The sequence below is a fragment of the Anolis carolinensis genome, chromosome 3 (assembly GCF_035594765.1).
Source record: "Anolis carolinensis isolate JA03-04 chromosome 3, rAnoCar3.1.pri, whole genome shotgun sequence".
In the NCBI taxonomy this organism is placed as follows: Eukaryota; Metazoa; Chordata; class Lepidosauria; order Squamata; family Dactyloidae; genus Anolis; species Anolis carolinensis.
Genome location: NC_085843.1, coordinates 222778894 through 222801389, shown reverse-complemented (window position 1 = coordinate 222801389; position 22496 = coordinate 222778894). Strand labels below are relative to the sequence as shown.

The window sequence follows — 22496 nt, the reverse complement described above, 5'->3', positions numbered from 1 at the left end:
TGGGTTCCAAGGTAGTTTGGTGCTTCGGAATTAACCTTCCAATTCGAAGCGTTGGTGCCCATGCCGCGAAATACCTTCAGATAACCTTCAGATATATGAGAAATTGTTTTGATTCAACCAACCGTTGCTATTCAGGAGATAAATCCCATCCTAATAAAACAGTTTCAAACCAGGAACAGATTTCCTTATTCAGAGGCTGATGGCTATCTGTCAGGAGTGATTTGATGGTGTAGTATGATTTCTGTTCCTGGGTGATAAATGTCATTTCCTAATTGGTTCTGTCATAGAAACTTGGCAAAACTTTACACTGCCAGAACTTTGTCTTTGTGCAAGGGACATGGTGTTATGATAGCACATTATGGTTTCCTTGGACACTGTCCACCAATTTAACAAAGTTTCAGCCACAAATACAAAGTTTCTGAAGTAGAACAACAACTTTCAAAGTAAAGACAACCAAATGAAACAGGAAATAACACTTTCAATACAGGAACAGATTTTATTAAAAATGTTTTTTAAAGAAAAATTTTGAAAATTTGCCAAAAATCTGAGGATAAGTCAAACATTCTTAGATTTGGTAAGCTAACAGTGGTTTTTGTGTTCTACTATTGTAGAAAATTTCATTAGGATAGCTCAAAAAATGAGGGAGAGAGAGGCCCCTCAATTTTCTCCATTGATGGTAATGTTTTCCTACATGTGCATGCGCATACGTCATTAACAAAGTACATATGAAGCTTCAGAAATTTCAGAAAGTTTTGAAATTTTTGCTTCAAATTTCGGAAATGACTTTAGAAACAAAGCGCCATCGCCAGCTACTTTTGGATCATACATGCCTATCACCCACAAATATTTGTCATAAAATGGTATTACTCTGAGAACTCCAACAGTTCCCATCACATATGAAAGTTCATGTGTTTTGCCGCTTCCACTTGCATAGAGAGAATAGGCTTTTCCTTAATCCCTATTATCCAACATATTCGCTTATCCAACGTTCTGCCGGCCCATTTATGTTGGATAAGTGAGACTCTACTGTAATAGTATTTTCCTCTTTGTATGTATCAATGTGCATGTTTATAATATGTGATAAAATGCCTAATATGGAAGAAAAACTTTCTTGCAGCATTCAAATCAAACTTTTATAGCTAATGTTTTAATTCTCATCAACTGGATGAATGTTTATTCCTGGCTAGTTCAATTTCTGCTTCTGCTTGTTAATATCACGATCAGAGAAAATCATGTTTGTCAGCTATTGGCCATTCTGAAAAGTAGGCGTGATAATTAATATGTATCAAGTTTATCTGATTTCAGGTTGAATAGTAACTTGTGCAATGATCAAATGTATATAGTCATGTTCTTAGATTAATCCAGAGTGATATAAAAGTTGCTATAATTCTCAAAACAATGGGGCTTAGTGTTATTTTTTTTTAAAAGAGAGGCAACTTGATAGCATAGTTTTATAATATATATAACTAGACCATATGCATAGGCTGTGGCTGCTTCCAGACAGAAGATTCCCACCATTATCAATTAAAAGAATGGTGTAACAAACTGAAACTCCAATATAGAGTTTGAGGAATTGTTTCATAGTTACTTGGGGACATCTTCCTTAATATAAAAATTACAATGATAATGCTCCCAATTAAGGTTGCCATATTGCATCCCCTTGAATCCAGACCTCCAATTTGCACATTATACAAATTGTTGCAATCAAGCAGACTGATAATTTGCATCCTAATTATGGGAATCCAGCATATCAATAATAGCTTTCCCCCCCTACCACAGTATTTCTTTTTTATAGTAATTACTGTTCAGAGAGAACTAGTATGGAGTAAAATGTGTAGTGCTAAATGTAGAATACAGGGCACCTTTTCACTGACCATTTAATGCAGTTTGAAGGCAGTTTGAGAGTGCTGTGTTTATATAAAGCACAAAAATGAATGTGCACTGCAGCACACTTTAAGATCTTTAAACCAAGATAAGCAAAGTCAGGAGATACTACAAAATACTGTAGAATCTATAATGCACATCAGCATGCTCTAGTGTAAACCACATTGCATGGTGAAAGTGATTCCACAGAATCTGAATTGCTGCATGGACAGTTGAAATGCTCCATTGCTCTACACATGCACATTGTGGTGTAGGAAGTTGAAAAGAAAACTTATTTTCCATGGCCATCAATTTATGGATATTGCAGATCCTGGAATTGGTTCAAGGTCAACCTCTGTATTTAAGCACCATCCAGCCTCTGAACCAGTTCCAGGGCTTGCAAGTGTAATAATCTGTACAGTGAAACTGCTTATTTCGATGATGGTTTCACCCTGGATTATGTTCTCTGTGTAAATGTGCCCACAGAGACCGAAGTTCAAATCTCTGCTTGGTCTTGTTTACCTGTCAGGAAATCTACCATAACAGTGTTGCTATAGGTATTAATAGCCATACAGGAACCATGTAAAATGACCTTGCCCATCTAATGATGATGGTAACATCATCATTAGTGTCATAGCAGGCACTTCTAATTATTGTGTATTCTCATCAATTTATTTTAGTGAAAACAGATGGCATAAAAAGTTTATGAAAATAGCACAGAAAGTTTTTAAGAGTGACTGCTATCTGATTTATTTCCCTATAAATCAGATAGCAGTCACCCTTAAAAACTTTCTGTGCTATTTTCATAAACTTTTTATGCCATCTGTTTTCACTTATTACAGTATAATAGAAAGACAAATTTACTGACCATTCTCCCTTCTCTTGAACTTTGCCACACCTTCCCTTATTGCTTCAGCTCACTGTTCCTCAGTCTCTTCCGTTTCTCGCTTTGTGGCTTATTTGTGCTCCCCTTCCTTGTATCTTGCATACTGTTGCTTGAGCCTCCAATCCTGCCTTGGCTTTTTCTCTTATCCTGTCCATCTCTTGTGCCCATCATCATCTCAGGCTATCTCTCTTGCTCCTTAAATCTTGCCACTGCACATCACACTCTCCTTTGTCTCCTTTTTGTGTCCTTGCCTCATCTCAGATTTCGACTCATTGTTATTTGCACTCTGCTACTTTGGTTTCTCACCCTCTTTTCCATCTTTCCTCTCACTTCCTATTTAACTTGTGCTTTCAGGTACATTTACACCCATCTGCTGCATGTCCCACCCCTGCATTTCCTATTTCACACAGCTTTCCCCCCTTGTGCCATGCTTGCTTCCCATGCAGCTAAAATTGCACCTCTTTTTTCTCCCTAGACCCTGTTTCCCTTCATGCTTCTGCCTACCCTATAAAAAAGCCTAAAGTGTCAGTGTTGCTTTAAACAGGTATGCAGAAACCAGTGTTGCTTAAACAGGTATGCAGAAAAGAACACAAAAGTAAGAGGGAAGTAGAGTTAGATTTGGAAAATGGTATTAAGGAAAGCCAGTGGTGGCAATAGCAATAACAATAACATTTTTTTTTCCCACCAAGAAAAAACCAGGCATTGGTGCGACCCTAAACACGCATCATAAAACGATGGAGACATTAAAATGCATCATGTTTGTACCTCAAGCAAATCAAGAAAAACAACAGACTCCATGGAACATTAAATACTAATTATTATATCGCAGCTTTTACACTGCTTTCTTTTACCTTCCCCTTCATTCCACTCTTTCTGTGCAGTCTTTGCAAGCAGTTCTGCATGCAAACTTTAGACTTTCTTTCAAAGTTTTAACAGAGACCCACAGAACACAAAATCAGAATTACAAGAGAGAAATTAAACTTATTCCTCAGAAAACAATTAGTCAAAATAATGGCCCCCTTTGCCCCATAAAATTCCCTTCCTACAAGGGCCAGGCACTTGATTTTTAAAAAATGAAAACTTGAAATCTGGGTCAAATAGTGGCCCAGGCAGACATTAGGGCAGTCTGAATTTACAATTCGTAGTGGCAAATGGTTTTAATTTCTAACCATCACTGCCTGATAGAGAATGCAGTGATAACTTGAGCAGTGTACAATTTTTGTGTGACAAACTGAAATTTATACATGCACACGCACACACACACACACACACACACAATGGAAATCTATCAGTTTCAGCAAATTTCTCTCTCTTTGAGGACCTTATCCCACTCCACTCTCACCCTCATTTTAAAATAGTTATAATCCATTTAGGCAATCGAAAGCAATGGATAATCCATTTAGACAATGGAAAGTGATGGAGCCCATCCCTTGATACAGGCAGATTTGCTCTCTGAGCGTGTCAGGCTCGGTCATGTAAATGTCTAAAACAGTCTCAAAAAAGGCAGGGGGAGAAGACAATCTGAGATCATCTCAGGAACTTCAAATCCATGATATTCCATTTCTAAAGTAACAAAAACATGTGGGATGGGTGCTGTCAGAATTGCCCACATTAAATCGGATAGGTTGAGTGGACAAATGGGCTGTCCTGTGGGTGGTCTCTTAACCAGCAGCAAGCTCTCAGTAGTCTTCCATAATGTGGCCACACAGTCCTTTTTGATAATTAAACAAATTAAAACTAAGATATTGTTAGCTCATTTTTTTCTTTGCCTTTAATGTTAGAGTTTGATCCTTCATGGTCCAAGTTAGATACATTTAAAAAAAAAGTGGAGAGGGTGGAGAATCCACTTGCTCATGGGATGATGAAAATGTATAATAACGGAGAAACCAGGAAATTCAGATAATGTGTGATCAGTTACGAATATAGAACATAGTGATTTGCAATGTTGCAGGACTAAACAGCATGCTTAGATGACACTATCCCCCTCCATGGGGTGAGGTCCTATGTTAAAAGTGAACATAAAGTGAACAGAGTAAGTTCATAACTGTACTTCATTCTGAAACCAATAAAGTATCTCAGATCAAAAATACCATATGTAGAGCGTATTCCAAAGTAGTGCTTTAATTCAAGCTAAACATTTGTTCTACTCCAGTTGATTTTTCATCCCTTTAAAGAGCAATCCTCCTGACCTGCATGTCACATCATAAGCTGCATTTACAATCTCTGCAATCTCAAGAGTATTAGAAGTGCAGTGCAGTGTTGGATTGTCATCTAACTGTCCATTTCCTAATGCTTTGTCATTTTTTTCCTATTCAGAAATATCAGTAGGAATGCTCACTTACCTGCATATAACACTGAAACATTTATGCAGATAGAATTCAGAGGCAATTCATGGAAATTCCATACTTTATGTAAATAACTTTCTTAGAACAGAAAATACAGAACTAAAAGGGAGCTGTTAGTTGTGTCTTTGTAAATAATGTAAACTGTTTTCCATTTTATGTTGTTTTTTAATGACATTCAAGGGATTGGCAGTGTAGCACTTTCTTCCCATTTGAATCTGGGAAATTGTAAATGTGAATTGCACTTCCACTGTTTTCACAGAATTTAAAGTCAAGAGGAATCTAGCTGTCTGACACATGGGTAGTTTTCCTCCTGGGTGCCCCTTGCTTCAGTATAATCCTCTTTCTATAAAATCAGAAGATGCAGTGAAAGTCTCTACAGTAAATGCACCTTCTTTTAAAAATGCCATCCTGAATAGCTTGCACCTGCAGTGCAATTTCCTTCCACATTACGGATTATTATGGAAGAGGCAACATCCTTTAACTTGAATGACAAAATGTTTAAGGCTAAGCATTATAAACAAAAACAAGGGAAGCACAATCACTTTGGTCACAAAACTAGTCTTACCACCTCATCATATGAGATATTTTGCTGTGGCATGTGCCTGCGCTGGTTCATCAATACTTTTGTGACAGAACCCACCGGCTCCCATCCCACGACATAGAGCAACTTTTGGCAAGGCTCAGTTGCAAAAGTATTGATGAACCGGTGCATGCCACCGCAGTGGCAACATGAGACTTCCTGTGTTGCACTGGATCAGCGGGGGGAGCTGGGTGGCTGATGTTTCCCCCCATGGGATGGGGGGACAGGTGAGTTGGGCGATGCAGGGTGTGGTCAACAGGTTCCCCATGCCCCTTGGTGGACACAGCCGGATTTGCCACAATGCATGGCGATTCCTGCAGCAAGTCTGATGAAGATGTTAGACTGTTCTATGTATTGCTGAGTCAGGATCATCTATTTTACAAACTGAGAAGAACTGAAAAAGCAAACATTGTTCATTTGGAACAAAACGTGACTGCTGTTGTTTTAGGTCATTTTTTTCTTTTTGGCTGAAACTGCAATTGGTCTTGGATTAAAAAATGCTGACCATTAAAGAGCTGAAAACATAGTTTTTACAGAGATACCTCTTTACTTTTATCCTGTATGGGGTTTCTTTTTTATGACTTGCTTTTATTGTCTGATTGATTGGTTTTATTGTTTTGTTCTTATTGTTCTGTTCAGGCTTCGCCCCATGTAAGCCACCTCGAGTCCCTTCGGGGAGATGGGGTGGGGGTATAAGAATAAAATTATTATTATTATTATTACTTTTACTCTTTAGAAGCTACAGTTCATTCTGAATCTTCTCCCTACTCCTAACGCCTAAAAGCAATAGAACATACCACACTGCTCTTTTTAAACAAACAAATTAATTTTCTAAAATGAAATTGCTGTTGCATCTTATACTCATAGATGATTATGGGTTGGTAACTGAGAAATGGATAAAGACTGGAAAGAATATAAATAAAGAAAATAGAGTTGATGTTTGTGCAAGATTTGTAGTAAGGTTAGTATTTTTTCTTGTCTCCCCCTCATGTGCAATCCCCCCCTCCCAAACACACACATCTATGGCCTACCAGTCTAAGAAGTTGGCTCCCTCCTCTTACTTCAGTTATTAATCTCTTAAAAAATCTTCTTCATACTCTTGTTTCATTTTGTTTTTATTTTTTTTGGTGGGAAGTTAAGGTTGAAAGCTCTCTAATTGTATATTTTGCTTTTTTAATATTTGTTAAATTTTTAAAACTAGATGCACATAATGAATATTTTACTTTTTACTTTTAAATTTGCATGTTTATAGAAAAGAACAATAAAATACATACATATGTATATACATAAACAAATGCAATATTTTCTAACATCTATACAGTGATTGTACCTGACTATGCCATTCCCACCTCCCACCCATCCTGTTGTAGTGACTTTCCATCCTTTGGGTTAGAGACAGTTATGTACAGTTCTATTTTTCCTTTCTATTATAGTACTTTTCTGTTCTTCCTTCTAGCATTATAGTTATTATTTAAATTTTCATACAGAGACTCTGACATTAAATTATGAAACCTGTTATAAAAACTCCCCCCTTTCTTTCTTCTTACATAATTTAGAAATGGTTCCCAGTCTTTGATAAAAAGATGGTTTGCTTTTCCTTTGTTTATCATTGCCAATTTATCCATTTCTGCTATTCTAAAAACATTAACAATCCATTATTTTATTGTTGCAAAGTCTAACATTTTCTAATGTTTTTGTCTGTTTATTTTGCATTCCCAATAAAAATAATTCAGATTCTAATTGTATCTGTGATTTGAAAATTTCCTGCAATTTTTTTAACCCTGCCCCAGATTTTTTTTTTACAAGACCACCACATGTGATAGAAAGTTCCTTCTTGTTCCTTACATTTCCAACACATACTGTTTCTTCCCTTACACGTTTTATCAAGTTTTGCTGGAGTCAGGTACCACCTGTTCATCATTTTATAAAAGAATTCTAAGTTAATTGCATAAATTTTCATTAAGCTAATTGCACAAATTTTCTTTAAGCCAATAGTCCACATCTTCCCCATTTTTCTAATTCTATGTTGTGTCTGAAATTTTGTGCCCATTTAATCATACATTCCTTTGTCAGTTCTGGTTACATTTCCATCTTTAGTAATACTTTAGATATTTTTCCAATAAGGTGTTCTTTGTAAGTACATACTTACTTTTCAAATCCTGATTGTTCTCTTTCAAATCCAATATTTTTCCAATTTAATGTAAATCTTTTTTTTTAGTTGCATTTATCTGTACCACTTTAGGCAAAGTCTTGCATCTATCAATTTATCTTGAGTTTTAAATCATATAATGAATATTTTAACCAAAGAAATCTGTACAAGGTAAATTCATTCCTCTTTTGAAATTCTGTAGTAATTACCTGTAATTTGGAGTTCACCTTTATAGAGTGGAATGCTTTTGGTTATTTTTTTCATTTGTAAGCAGGACCGGCCCGAGGAAATTCGAAGGGGTACGCAAAATTTTTTTGCGCCCCCTCCCCTGCGCCGCAGGAGGCGTGGCCAGGACTGGCCCCGCCCCCCGTGCCCTAACCCCGCCTCCAACGCCGGGCGCCCACGCCTCCCACAGCGTGGGCGGCATGGGAGGCGGGGCCAGGGTGCACGGTGCGGGAGGCGGGGCCAAACGTGGCCCCGCCTCCTGCGGGGCACGCCCTGGCGCAGCCAAGCTGCGGCAGGAGTTCTTCCAGGTCGCAGCCTGAAAGGACTCCTGCTGCAGTGGGCGCGCACCGTGGGAGGCGTGGCTGGTCCTGCCTCCCGTGGGGTGCGCCCTGGCGCAGCCAAGCTGCAGCAGGATTTCTTCCAGGCCGCAGCCTGAAAGGACTCCCGCTGCAGCGGGCGCGCGCCATGGGAGGCGTGGCTGGTCCCGCCTCCCGTGGGGTGTTCCCTGGTCTGGCTGCGCCATGGCGCGCCCCGTGGGAGGCGGGGCCAGAGCTGGCCACGCCTCCATGTCACATGGCCCCGCCTCCGCCAGGTGTGGCCCCGCCTCCCAGGGGTTCAATAGTGCCGTGTTGGGCCGGGCCTGTTTGTAAGGAACATAGATCTAAGGCACAGTGCCTCTTTACTTCTTCTATTTGTTGTTGTGTGCCTTCAAGTCATTCTACTTATGGTGATCCCCAGAAAGCCTATGGGGTTTTCTTGGAGAAATATATTCAGAGATGTTGCCATAGTCCTTCTCTGACATTCAGGGCCAATCTACTTGGCCATCTAATTCTGTGGCCAGTTTGAATGTGGAAGAGGAGTCCTGACCATCCAGCTGGGCTAAACCCAGTTGGCCCTGTAGGATTGTGCCCTGGTCTTTTTTGTCATTTGTCACCATGGCATGTTAGCTGATATCATCAAGGTCTCCATGTGATCTGGGGAAAGGGGACGGAGGGGGGGGGGGAGTGTGGGCTCATATAATTGAGTTCAAAGTAGATAATCTGGGATCAGATCCTGGGATATAGAGCAGTGTAGACGGGGTCTAAATCTCTACTACTGTATTCAATGGCTTAGTCTTTAGGTATTAGAAAATGTATGCTAATGTAATGCATTCCTGTAATTTTCTTGGAGGCATAGTGAAATGTTCACATTGGTTTGTATCCTCATGTCCTTCTCTACACATCATTGCTACGTTACTCTACTAGATAAAATGCACTAGGTATTCTTTTCTACCTGAGCCCAGTTGAAACCAACAAGTATTTTTCTTTATGCTAAGTTCATTTTAGCAGTTTTTATCCCCTATTTATGTTATGCCTTCAAATTATTCTTGACAATTCTGGTATCTTTCATTTTATTTACATAAATAACGCTTCTCATTCCAAGGGTTTAGTTGACTAAAACCAACCCTCCCCAAAAAATAAAATCAGAATGAGATTAAACCATTTGTGAACTATGAAAATTCTCTCATCCCAATCTGAGTACTGTATTTTAAAAAAATCATTTAAAAAGGAATATATGGTGATTCCAACAGATTTTTAAGCCTGGACTTAAGGTTTATGCTTATCTGAAAACCCAAAATCCAAAATTCTCCAAAACCTAAAAATGTCTACATAGGTGGCTAAAATAGTAATACTTTTGCTTTCTGATGGTTCAGTGTATACAAACTTTGTTGCACAAAAATATCAAACATATTATATGAAATTACCTTCAAACTGTGGGTCTAAACATAAATAATTTTAATGTGTTGTTGAGGGCTTTCATGGCTGGATTACTGTGTTGTTGTGCATTTTCCGGGCTGTATGGGCATGTTCCAGAAGCATTCTCTCCTGACGTTTTGCCCACATCTATGGCAGGCATCCTCAGACGTTGTGAGGTATTTTTGTTAGCATTTGCTCCCATCTCCCACATGTGTATGTGAATGAAAATATATGTATTCCAATATCCCAAAAATCTAAAATACAAAACACTTCTGGGCCAAAACATTTCAGATAAAGGAAACGTGTGACCTCATTAGATGAGGGAAAAATTGGTGACATGCGATGGTTTGCCTTCTCCTTTACAACTGAGCTCGGCAGCTTACACGATGTTCTTCAACTTCTGGCGGTGCTCCATCTTAAAGGGGAAGGCCAACCGATGTATGCCACATTGGTGGCAACACAGGAGGCTTCCCATGCCCCTGGACGGGCGCCACCGGGAATACCATGATCTGTGGCGATTCCAATGGCACATGTAAAGAGCTCCTTGGTCTGTATTTTAAAAAAGGGTTATCTGTAAATAGGGTGCCCTTCCAAATGATTGTGCTTTTGTTCACAGAGTATTAATTGCACAGATGATAGCATAATTAAATAGGTTTGATTAACCCAAGAAGTATAGAGTGGGATGCAGTGGGAGGCTCAAATATATATAAGAATTAAGCTCTGTATGACATTCCTTTTGAGAACAAACAAAACCATATGAATAATTCTGCAGGTCACTCCAAGACTGCATGGTTGCATCATTAACATCTCATGAGTGATATATTCAGTGCAACAAGACTAACAAGGTGTGATCGGCCTATTAATATTTAGGTTGAGGTCACTAACACAGTTCAGGTATACAATTTCTGTGCTGCCCCTAGGCTGAAATCCAGGCTAACTGTGCTGTTCTGCAAATGTAATTTTAATTGTGGTATTCATTATTTACAGCTGCATCAGTTCGAACTTCTAAACATTTTCTGCCAATTCTGTGTCTTGCATGCATTGCTACCATCCCTGGTCTGTTATCAAACTCTTTCTATAGTGGCTGGACCTTGAGCACTTGATTTACCCTCTGTTATAATGGAGCATTCAGCAATGCCTTGTAGGTTGGTGTAAATTTGTGGACTGATTTCTTTATCCTATGGGTAAGAGACTTGTTCTTTACAGTTCAACAGGGAGCAGACTTGCTGACACAGCATCAAGCTCCTAGCAGTGTGTGTGTGCATGCAGGACTAATAGAGGTACAGCAACAAAGCACAGGTGAACAAGCAGGATTGTATCAGATTGGAATAATGTCATGTTTCAAGCAGACTGAGCCTGTATTGCATATTTGCACATATGCATGTGTTGAATAACATTAGAAATAAAGAGAAAACATAATTTACTAAATCTATTCAAAATGCTGTAATTGAAAACTTTGGCTCTATTTGGCCTGATCTGATACTTTTAGAATTCCATATACAGTAGAGTCTCACTTATCCAAGACTCGCTTATCCAAGGCATTTTTTATAGTCAATGTTTTCAATATATCATGATATTTTGGTGCTAAATTCGTAAATACAGTAATTACAACATAACATTACTGCGTATTGAACTACTTTTTCTGTCAAATGTGTTGTATAACATGATGTTTTGGTGCTTAATCTGTAAAATCAGAACCTAATTTGATGTTTAATAGGCTTTTCCTTAATCCCTCCTTATTATCCAAGATGTTCGCTTATCCAAGGTTCTGCTGGCCCGTTTAGCTTGGATAAGTGAGACTCTACTATATTATGAATGTTTGTTTGCTTGCTTGTTTGGCTTGTTTGAATCCAAGGGCTTAAAATACATCTGAGGTGGGAATCTAAGTTTCACTCAATAACATCAGTGTACCTTGAGAAGATTATTCTCTTAAATACAATAGAACTGAAATGAATATATGTGTGTTTCTTCTCTTTCAGGAAGCATGAAGTACTATTTTTCATCCAGAAACTTTTTCTTTGCCCTCTTGTTCTTTGAGTTAGTCTGTCTGGGTAAGTACAGAATCTCTTCTGGATTATTTTGAAAATATGCCTTTTCCTCTTTTTATTGCTTTGTACCTTTGAGTTTCAAGGGAATGTAATTTCTGGTTAATTTAGTCTCTTCTAAATCCAGGGCCTGTTTTCTGCTTGTAATAGTCTGTTCCTGGCCTTCACTTAGTGTATTTTAAAAAAGAGAAAAACCTGTCTTTGATATGCTGCCTCTCATCTAACCCATCATCTGATTAAATATTTATTTATTTATTTATTATTTAAACTTATATGCTGCCACTCCCCTAGGGCTCGGGGCGGCTTACAAGAAAGGCTAAAATCTAACAATTTAAAAACATCTTTAAAATATCTTTTTAAAAAAATCTCAAAAACACTCCCTCAGGGCTCGGAGTGGCTTACAAAAACAGCTAAAATCTAAGCAATTTAAAAACAGCAATAGCGGAGATCAAAAGCCTGCTGAAACAGGTGTGTCTTACATGCCCTGCGGAAGACTGATAAGTCCCGCAGGGCATGAACTTCAGGCGGCAGAGTGTTCCAGAGTGATGGCGCCACTGATGTAAAAGCTCTATGTCTAGTTGCTGTTAGGCGCAAGGTCTTAAAACTGGGAACTTCCAAAAGATCTTGGTCCTCCGAACGGAGGAATCTCTGGGGTTGGTAGGGGGTGAAGCGGTCCCTCAGGTACATTGGCCCTAGACCATGTATGGCCTTAAAGGTAAGCACCATCACTTTGAAAGTGATCCGGTGCTCAATTGGTAACTAGTGCAGCTGTAGTAGGATTGGTCACTTATGTCATGTATAGGTGTTTTTAAAGTCTTCCAGGTGAATATACTTCCATTGGAAGTCATTCATTTTGATAGGATTAGCTGTTATTTATGATTTCTTATTCCCACATTAAGTTAAGGATTGTATCCCCTGCAGATATGGGACTGTACTGTAAATGCAGTAAAAGGAAAGGATAAAAAATGGCAATTGGGCAACTGTGTACAATTTGGTTGTGAAAGTAGTAATACTTTGAGTTGGGGGGGGGGGGACACATATACACTTTCTTTACTTTGAGTTGTGGAACTTTCAGCACTCTATATGTTGTCGGAGTGCATAACACTTTAGTCCTAGCCAGCATAGCTCATTATGAAAAATCATGGGTGCTGCAGCATGACAGCATTTCCATCTTTTATTTAGAGTTCCTGATCAATGTATTCTCCTGAGAGACTAAGTCATAATGCCTTCGAATTCAATCCCTATATTTTGCCTGTAAAAAGACGGGACTATGGTGTTTCTGAAATGCAAGAAAATTGTGGCAAAGAACTGATTAACTTCCGAAGAGACATTAGATACAAAGATTACATTATATTAATGACTGCAACTGATTGCCAATTGCTGCCTTAATTGCCTTACAAATTATTAGTGTGAACCCATAGTGGAATTTTCTTCTTATATCTCATTTCCCAGATAAAATAATACAGGATATAAGGTATAAACTGAACTGCCAGTAAGTAACAAGAAGTGAGGTTTTAGATAATTCATTAAAAGATCAACAAGATGTTTAGCATCTGTGAATAATCTAATTTCCACACCAAGAGTGCCAAGGCAAAGAGAATAGGAAAGGCAAATAAATAAATAAAATAAAATCAGGAGAATTGTGCAAATTTTTTACTCTCCTCTGCATGTACTCCAGTTTGGCTATGTTCTTCTTAAAGTACAAGCTAAATCCCATTGGCAGTTGGAAAGAGATTGACAGTGATGCTAGGTGGATGTGAGTGAGGATGATGAATTATATGTACAACTTTCTGTATGGCTTAATCTCTGCCACTGAGTCTCTGTCTGCTTCTCTCTTACTCATTCATCAGTCCTCTTTGCATCTTGTCCATTTCTTTCTTACTCACTGCTCTCTCTGTCTCACCCACCCATTGAGAGCAAGTAGCAGTGAGAGAGTGAAATACACTGTTTTCCATTTGGTGTAACTCCTCCAATGCTAAAATTAAGCAAAATTAATACTTTCTTTACATTGGTCAATATGAATGTCTGCTTCTTCTCTCAAGTTCAACAAAATGTTGCCTGGGTTCACTGTTTAATTTCTTCTCCCTGCTGTTTGTTACACCATCATCATATGGGGCAAATGCTGATCTAGCCCTGGTCACCCATGGAACTAGCCAGATCTGATCACACCATGTCATGCCGGCTCCGTGTATGAAGGAGGGTGGAACTGGCGTGCTGCCACCCACCCTGGCAACATGGGAGACTTCTTGTGTTGCCATTCCTAAAGTGTGTGTGTGTGTATGTGTGTGTGTGTGTGTGTGTGTGTGTGTATGTGTATGTGTGTGTGTGTGTGTGTACATATATATATATATATATATATATATATATATATATATATATATATGGTAGTTCTGTAAGGAAGGCATTGAAAGCTACTTGGTCTTCCCATTAGTAAAACCTATTGATGCTAGAATTTGGGAAAATACAATTTAGCGCATGGCAGGATCCTATCTACTGTTTAGCAAGATTTGGCCTTGTTTTCCCTGTGTCTCTCATGCAATGTGGCTCTGATAACACCTTGTGTAAAAGGAGAGAATCAGTAACTGGGAATGGCAGCCCTTTCCCATGTGCTTTAAACAGATTTCATGTTACCAGGCCAATAGTTTTTAATATATGCCCTGTAATATATAACACTCCTGTCTCAGCTATAAAGTGTCTTTCTTCGACCAGGATGCTTAAAAATTCATGGTGTTCTGGCAGCCTGATAAAGGAGACATTTCCCCCCTTTCTATTGCTCTGCTGTTGATCCCTCTGAAATAGTAATTTGCTGAGCAGGGGAAGAAAACAAGTCATTACAGTTAGCAAGAATGTGTTAAAAGATCAGCAGCAACTGCCTACAACACCACCTGGCAAGACTTACATGTATTGAAAGTCAGCTAGTCAACACCAAGGTGAGTGTGAACAACTCACCTCTCGAGTTTGGGAAGCTATTAAAAACACACACACAAAGCACACTTTTTAGCAAGGTGTTTAAATTTTGTTTCAGTGAGCACTATGATAGCTATAGGAAGTGAGGAACAGAAATGCAATTTAGGAACAGCAATTGGAACTACAGTTCCAAAAAAAATGTGCCAAGATTATTAAGTGGTTGTGGAGGATAGTCTTATCAGGAAATTTGACAGATTATCTGCAAATAATACTTGTGATCTACAAATGAGCTGCAGCATCCTTTCACCCCTTCTCCATCATTTTCTTATCTTGAGTGCTTTGGAGTTAGCAAAGTTTAAATCATCACTACAGTTTTTGGTAGTCTGGCAGTGGCATTGCACTAAATGCTGCAATATTGATTGTTTAAGAGAATCTCAGTTTTTAACACAGATTTTGTGCTAATCAATAAGATTAATTATTAGAGAATAAAGGTCATTTGTCCTTTTGAAAACTGGTTGCCTATTAAGGATTCTCATGAATTTCTTCTTATTAAACAGTCTCCTTTGTATGTAGTTGGTGAACTGAGAGAGCTTCTACCCACCAGGTGACTTAGAAACTTGTGCTGCCTGTAATCATAATCGGCAGATGCTCTAATCTAGAATTTAGAAACTGAACATGTCACAGAAATGTGTTGTATTTGGTCTAGTAAATATTTCCTCATGGTCTTATGCTTTCCCCTCTTTCTAATCTGCATTTTAATATGATTTGACTCTGAATGAAAAAGAGGAACCAGTTTGTTTGATGGTCGGACTGATGGAAAAAGTGACTGCCATTATTTAAAATGGGCAAGAGATTGAATTTATTGTTAATGTTCCTCTAGCTCTTGACCATTAATGAGCATAGATTGCAATACACTATACAGTAAGTAAATATCTGATTTGAGACAAATTTATAGTGATGGTCATGATGGCCAGCATTGCAGGAAATAATATAAATAATTTCAGTCTTACTTAGCACTGGCATTCTTGGAATATTTTGTCATTCTTGGACGGGGAACAGTGAGACTCTCCAGCAAAATACAGCTTTGGGGTTCAACACATGCATTTTTGCTAGGCAACATATGTGCTTCAGGCTTTAAGCTTTAGTTGGTAGATAGGGTATAATGGGAAACTGGCTGGTTCTCTATACCACCAGTGAGGTTTTTGTGACATGGGGCTGAGGGCAGTATCTGGAGTATGGCACTTATAAGTTGGATTTGTAGATTGTCACATAAGCAGCAGCCCAGGTTATCAGGAAATGAACACACCTTCTAATATGTTGACAAATTGTTTGTCAGTCAGTGGTGTGGTAGAGTTGTATTACTTCAGAATGCAAGCTAGAGATTTCATGCCTGAACAATATGATCTCTTTTTAAAGTCTCTGTAGACATTTAGGCCAATGGCACAAAGATTTCATTGGAACTAAGCAGAAACCAGGTTACTTTATTGGTATAACAAGTTAATACAGAAAGGCAGTTTGAACTGCACTTTTCAGGTTTTACGCTGTTCCAAAAAACAATGAAAGCATAGTCGATGCAACTATTAATTCAATTAGTGACTTTTGAAGAAACATTGCAAAGGGTAATGACAGTAAATTATTTGAAACACTAGAGGAAGTAAAGGAAATTGATTGCTTTTGAAAAAAAAGTACATATCCAAGCTTATAAGACATCAATTCTACAGAATTCGAGCATCATAAAATAATTCTGGTGAAGCAACCAAGAAAATAATGGTTTGAAATTGGGAGAAAACAAAAAAATTAAGCAATGTCCAAAGAAGTGAGCTGGTGTAAGACCTCATTTGACTGAGGCTGCTTCTACACAGCCATTTAGTCCAGGCTTGCAAATACAGTAGAGCATACATCAACAACCCAAGGTCAAGTTGATAGTCCAACAGAGATGCAAACATTAACAGAATAACACAAGAGATAATCCAAATGTCTATTCCAGGGTCCTGAGCCAATTACGAGAGTGCCCAGAGTACAAGGTTGAGTCAGAGTTCATAAGCAAGAGGTCCTTTTATGTCCAATAAACAAAAACAAAACAAAAAAGAAAAGAAAGAGGTCCAGGGTAAGCCCAGTGTTCAGGAATCATGAAATATCAAGAGTCTAGGATCATAGCTTCTAGAACTGATGCTGCAGCCAGCAGCCAGGTACCACTTTTCAGTTCCTTAAATCCTAGATTTACAGGTAATACCTGCTGCTGGCTCTCTTCTCAGGTAATCTCAATGACATGCACAGCAGAGCCTTCTGTTTTTACATCTGGAACATTTAACTCTTCCTCAATCTGCTCAGAGAAGGCCACTTGCACATGTTCAGCAGACTGAGTAGATCTTCCATGGATGTTGCTTAGAACTTGGCTGAGGAAGCTGCTAGGCTCCAGCTCTACCACTGACCTTTTCACCAGTACCTCCTCATCCATGATTTCCAATATGTCCATGACATGGAAGCTGGGATGGTAGCCACAACGATACTCTGAGTGCATATCGATCCAATCTTAGAAATATTTTCCTACCTCCTGAAAAGAAGCAGCTTATCTAATGATAATCAATGATAGAGTAAGTCATGGCAAAGCAAGAAAGGGAAAGTGAGCATTCAAATGGATTTCCTTTTCAAGGAGGTGTTTGTTTGCAATTCCAGCTGAGTTGTGTATCTGGTTTCTTTATTCGAATGCTTCAGCATTAGCCCTCTCCACATAAGTGCTCCATCTGTTGCTTCTGGATCCCTGCTCTGCATTGCTCGTACAGTGAATGGCTTCAAGTGGATTTTGTGACTTGATTCAGAATTTCTTAGTTTTTAAAATTCTCTGTTTCTGGCTGGATGCATGTTGCAACTCATACTGGGGGTATACATTTTGTAAATAATCCAACCTCACATTGGCTTTAATTTTAGTGTATGTATAGAAGGACACTGAGATACCCTGACTGCTATAAATATCTTTAAAAGGTGTACAGAATTAAAACAGAGGACTCTGCCAGAATTCTCTAAATTATTATTTGTGCAACTGAACTACAATTTGGATATGAATAGTCAGATTATTGGAAAATCTTGCAAAAGCATTGTCAGAATGCTATCATTAGTGCTTTTGTGCTTGTAGATCCTGTCATTGTACTATACCCTATTCTACATTCTAATTAACTAGATGTCTGCAATAAACTTTCTCATATGTTGATTGTCAGGATGAGTGAATTAAATTATCTTTATTAAGACAGCCATGGGCATAGAAATGACGAAGAATTGATTCTGTGCAGACTTGCTGGCTTTTCATTCTTTTGCTTATAGAAAATCTTTTGTTACATATTTGTTTTGTTTCATTAACATTTTTTGCTCTAATGCTAATATGCTGATGGGCAGTATCCTTGATGAAAGAGTAATAACTAGCTTGTTGTTTTTATAGTGCAGTAGCTGCTGCAGTAGTTCGTAAATCAAATTTCTCTCTGTTTCCTTATTCAGTGTGTTGGTGACTATGCCCCATCTTGGCAGTCATTGATTGAGAAGTACATTTGGTTGCCATAATGATACATATCACAAAATTACTGGTGGCCTTTTGGAATGCTGAATTTTTCATTCGTATTGTGCAGAGGTTTTATTTTATAGCTATTTATCGTTTGCATTAATCTGTTTAGTATTCCAACGAGGGGAAAATAATTTCTGTAAGGTTCTGGGTTGGTGAAGGGGAGACATTAAATAGTGCAGTGTGGAATCAGAGTATGAGAAAAGAAATTTCAGCTGTAAAGATTTGACAGTGAAGTTATCTTCTGACATTACTTGGTGACTCTGAGGTTCCACTGATTATATTGTATTGTTTCCCTCTAGTGCTTGATTTAAGCAACTGCATAATTCAGTTTAAATCTGGGTCAGCAAAAAAAAAAGCTGCAGTTATTTCTAAAGAAGCCACAAAGAATGCATTTTAGATATCTGATATAGTTCATGAGTAAGTATGTATGGAATTATAGGCTTATAGTCCACAAAGGCTAGAAAAGTTTATGGCATTACTGGGTTCAATGTAATTCTGTGGACAATCCATAATGATCATTTGTGTGTGGCAGCAACTCTTCTAGTCTTACAGCGGCATCAATAATTGATACCTTAGCTGCTGGCTGCCTCTTGAATAGATCATTTTGTCATATACCGTTTGTGCTCTCTAAGAGTCACAGTAGAAACCTGAGAATTTAAGACTAGAGTGAGGAAAAGGCAGGCATATTTTGTCCATAGCTACCTTGAATTCAGGAGTAAAGTGTACAATTCTCGTCCTTAGAATATCACTATTCAAGAAACTGGACAGCTCATAGTAAAAGCATTGATACAGAAATGCTGTTGAAGAAAAGTTCTATGGACAGTTTCTGTCTGATACTTATACAAGACCACATTTCTGCTTACAGAATCAATTGCCATTGTTAATCCTTTGGACAACATCCCTAGACTCATTAAAAATAAGCTCTAAATTAAAAAAAAATCACAACTCAATGTCTCAACTTTTCCAATTTGCATGCAAGAAAAGGGTGAGTGCCTTTTAACTCAGAAGCATAGAATATTTGTATTTGTAAATATTATACTGGATGCTGGGAAGGCAGAGTTCACATGGAAAAGTTTATTGTTACCCCATTCTTTCATTTCGCTTCTGATACAATAAATAAATAAACACCCCATTCTTTCATTCCCACCAGGCCCGGTCCAACGCGGAAGCCAATTACGCCTCCGCGTTGGGTGCCATGGTCCTGGGGATGCTGTTGAGCCCCCAAGAGGCGGGGCCAGGGGGTGGGGCCAGGGGGCGGGGCCAGGGCACAGGGCCAGGGTGCATGGCCTGGCCTGGCCCAGCCACCAGTCAGCCCAGCTGGCCTGGCCCAGGAGCCAGGGCGGGAATGTCCAGCCAGCCTGGCTGGGCCTTCACCGTGGCCTGGAAGGACTTTCCCGCCGCAGCTGTCAGATGCTGGCTGGGCCGGCTGGGTTGGTGGCTGGGTCGGCTGGTGGCTGGTGGCTGGGCCAGGCCGCGCCACGCGCCCTGGCCCCGCCTCCCACTTTCCCCTTTGTATGGCCCAGCCATGGACAAACTTCAGCCTTCCAGGACTTCAGCTCCCACAATTCCTAATGACTCTGACTTCTCCTAGGCCAGAGAGGAAGAGAAGGAGGGGAAGCAGTGGTGGTGGCGTTTGCTCCCTCCTCCCCCTTTCCCTTCTCCTCCGTCAGCCGCTCTCCTGCTTGCCTTCCCTGCCTACCTCGCCTGGCCTCTTCCAGGTATGTAAAAACTAGGTCTCTTCCAATTTATATATAATCCATTTCAAAGCAGATAATGTGGATTATTTGCCTTTATATTCTGGGCTATATGGCTGTGTGGAAGAGCCCAGAGGGTCCTTCCACACAGCCATATAACCTAGAACAGGGGTCCTCAAACTTTTTAATCCGAGGGCCGGTCCACAATCCTTCAGACTGTTGAGGGGCCGGATTATCATTTGGAAAAAAAAATACAAACAAATTCTGATGCACACTGCACATGTCTTATTTGTAGTGCAAAAACAACAACAACGAAAGAACAATACAATATTTAAAAATAAAAACAATTTTAACCCAACATACATTTATCAGGATTTCAATGGGAAGTGTGCTCCTGCTTCTGCCCAATGAGATAGTCAAGTTAATTAGGATTGTTGTTGTTGATGTTGTAGTGTGCCTTTAAGTCATTTCAGACTTTGGGCGAGCCTAAGTCTAAAATGTATTTATTTAATACATTATATACCTCACAACCTCTGAGGATGCCTGCCATAGATGTGGGTGAAACGTCAGGAGAGAATGCTTCTGGAACATGGCCACACAGCCCGAAAGACATACAACAACCCTGTGATCCCGGCCATGAAAGCCTTCGACAACACATATTTATTTAATATTTATTTATTTACTGCATTTATTTACTACATTTGTATCACACCCTTCTCACTCCAAAGGGGACTCAGAGTGGCTTACAAATTATATGTACATACAATATATTATATTATTAGCATAGCACAATATTAGCATTATATATTACTATATTGAACTATACCACTATACTGTAATATTATTAGTAATATTACATGTAATATAGAATATATAATTAATATTATTATATGGTATTATTATTAGTGTTATATTGTATTACATTATAATATTATTATATTATATTATATTATATTATATTATATTATATATATTATATTATAAAACTGAGGGTGGGGGCCAGGTAAATGACCTCGGAGGGCCGCATCCGGCCCCCGGGCCTTAGTTTGGGGACCCCTGACCTAGAACATCAAGGCAGAATAACCCACAATATCTGCTTTGAACTGGATTATCTGAGTCCACACTGCCATATAATCTAGTTCAAAGCAGATAATGTGGATTATCTCCCTTGATATTCTGGGTTATATGGCTGTGTGGAAGAGCCCAGAGGGTCCTTCCACACAGCCATATAACCCAGAATATCAAAGCAGAATAACCCATAATATCTACTTTGAACTGGGTTATCTGAGTCCACACTGCCATATATCCCAGTTCAATGTTTGGTGCTCAATTCGCAAATATAGTAATTCCTACATAACATTGCCATATATTGAACTGCTTTTTCTGTTGATTTGTTGCAAAACATGATGTTTTGGTGCTTAATTTGTAAAATCATAATGTAATTTGATGTTTAATGGGCTTTTCCTTAATCCCTCCTTATTATCCAACATTTTTGCTTATCCAGCGCTGGGGGGTGGGGTGTGCCAAAATTCTGTTCGCTTACACCAGGGGTCCTCAAACTTTTTAATCCGAGGGCCGGTCCACAATCCTTCAGACTGTTGAGGGGCCGGATTATCATTTGGAAAAAAAAATACAAACAAATTCTGATGCACACTGCACATGTCTTATTTGTAGTGCAAAAACAACAACAACGAAAGAACAATACAATATTTAAAAATAAAAACAATTTTAACCCAACATACATTTATCAGGATTTCAATGGGAAGTGTGCTCCTGCTTCTGCCCAATGAGATAGTCAAGTTAATTAGGATTGTTGTTGTTGATGTTGTAGTGTGCCTTTAAGTCATTTCAGACTTTGGGCGAGCCTAAGTCTAAAATGTATTTATTTAATACATTATATACCTCACAACCTCTGAGGATGCCTGCCATAGATGTGGGTGAAACGTCAGGAGAGAATGCTTCTGGAACATGGCCACACAGCCCGAAAGACATACAACAACCCTGTGATCCCGGCCATGAAAGCCTTCGACAACACATATTTATTTAATATTTATTTATTTACTGCATTTATTTACTACATTTGTATCACACCCTTCTCACTCCAAAGGGGACTCAGAGTGGCTTACAAATTATATGTACATACAATATATTATATTATTAGCATAGCACAATATTAGCATTATATATTACTATATTGAACTATACCACTATACTGTAATATTATTAGTAATATTACATGTAATATAGAATATATAATTAATATTTTTATATGGTATTATTATTAGTGTTATATTGTATTACATTATAATATTATTATATTATATTATATTATATTATATTATATTATATTATATTATATATATTATATTATAAAACTGAGGGTGGGGGCCAGGTAAATGACCTCGGAGGGCCGCATCCGGCCCCCGGGCCTTAGTTTGGGGACCCCTGGCTTACACTTTAAAAATGCCTAGGGCCGGCCCTGATTCCCACCCCATTCTTTCTTTCTGTAGGAG

The 22496-nt window shown here is 38.7% G+C and overlaps 1 protein-coding gene across 3 annotated transcripts in view; it reads left to right on the top strand.

Moving 5' to 3' along the window:
• cdh23 (cadherin related 23) overlaps nucleotides 1-22496 on the top strand; it is a 669485-nt gene that overhangs the window by 102612 nt on the left and 544377 nt on the right. For all 3 annotated transcript variants that reach the window (XM_008106631.2, XM_062976257.1, XM_062976258.1), the window contains exon 2: nucleotides 11764-11835. In XM_008106631.2, coding sequence (XP_008104838.2) covers nucleotides 11769-11835 — 67 coding nt within the window. In that variant the 5' untranslated portion in view covers nucleotides 11764-11768. The remainder of the gene's footprint in view (nucleotides 1-11763; nucleotides 11836-22496) is intronic.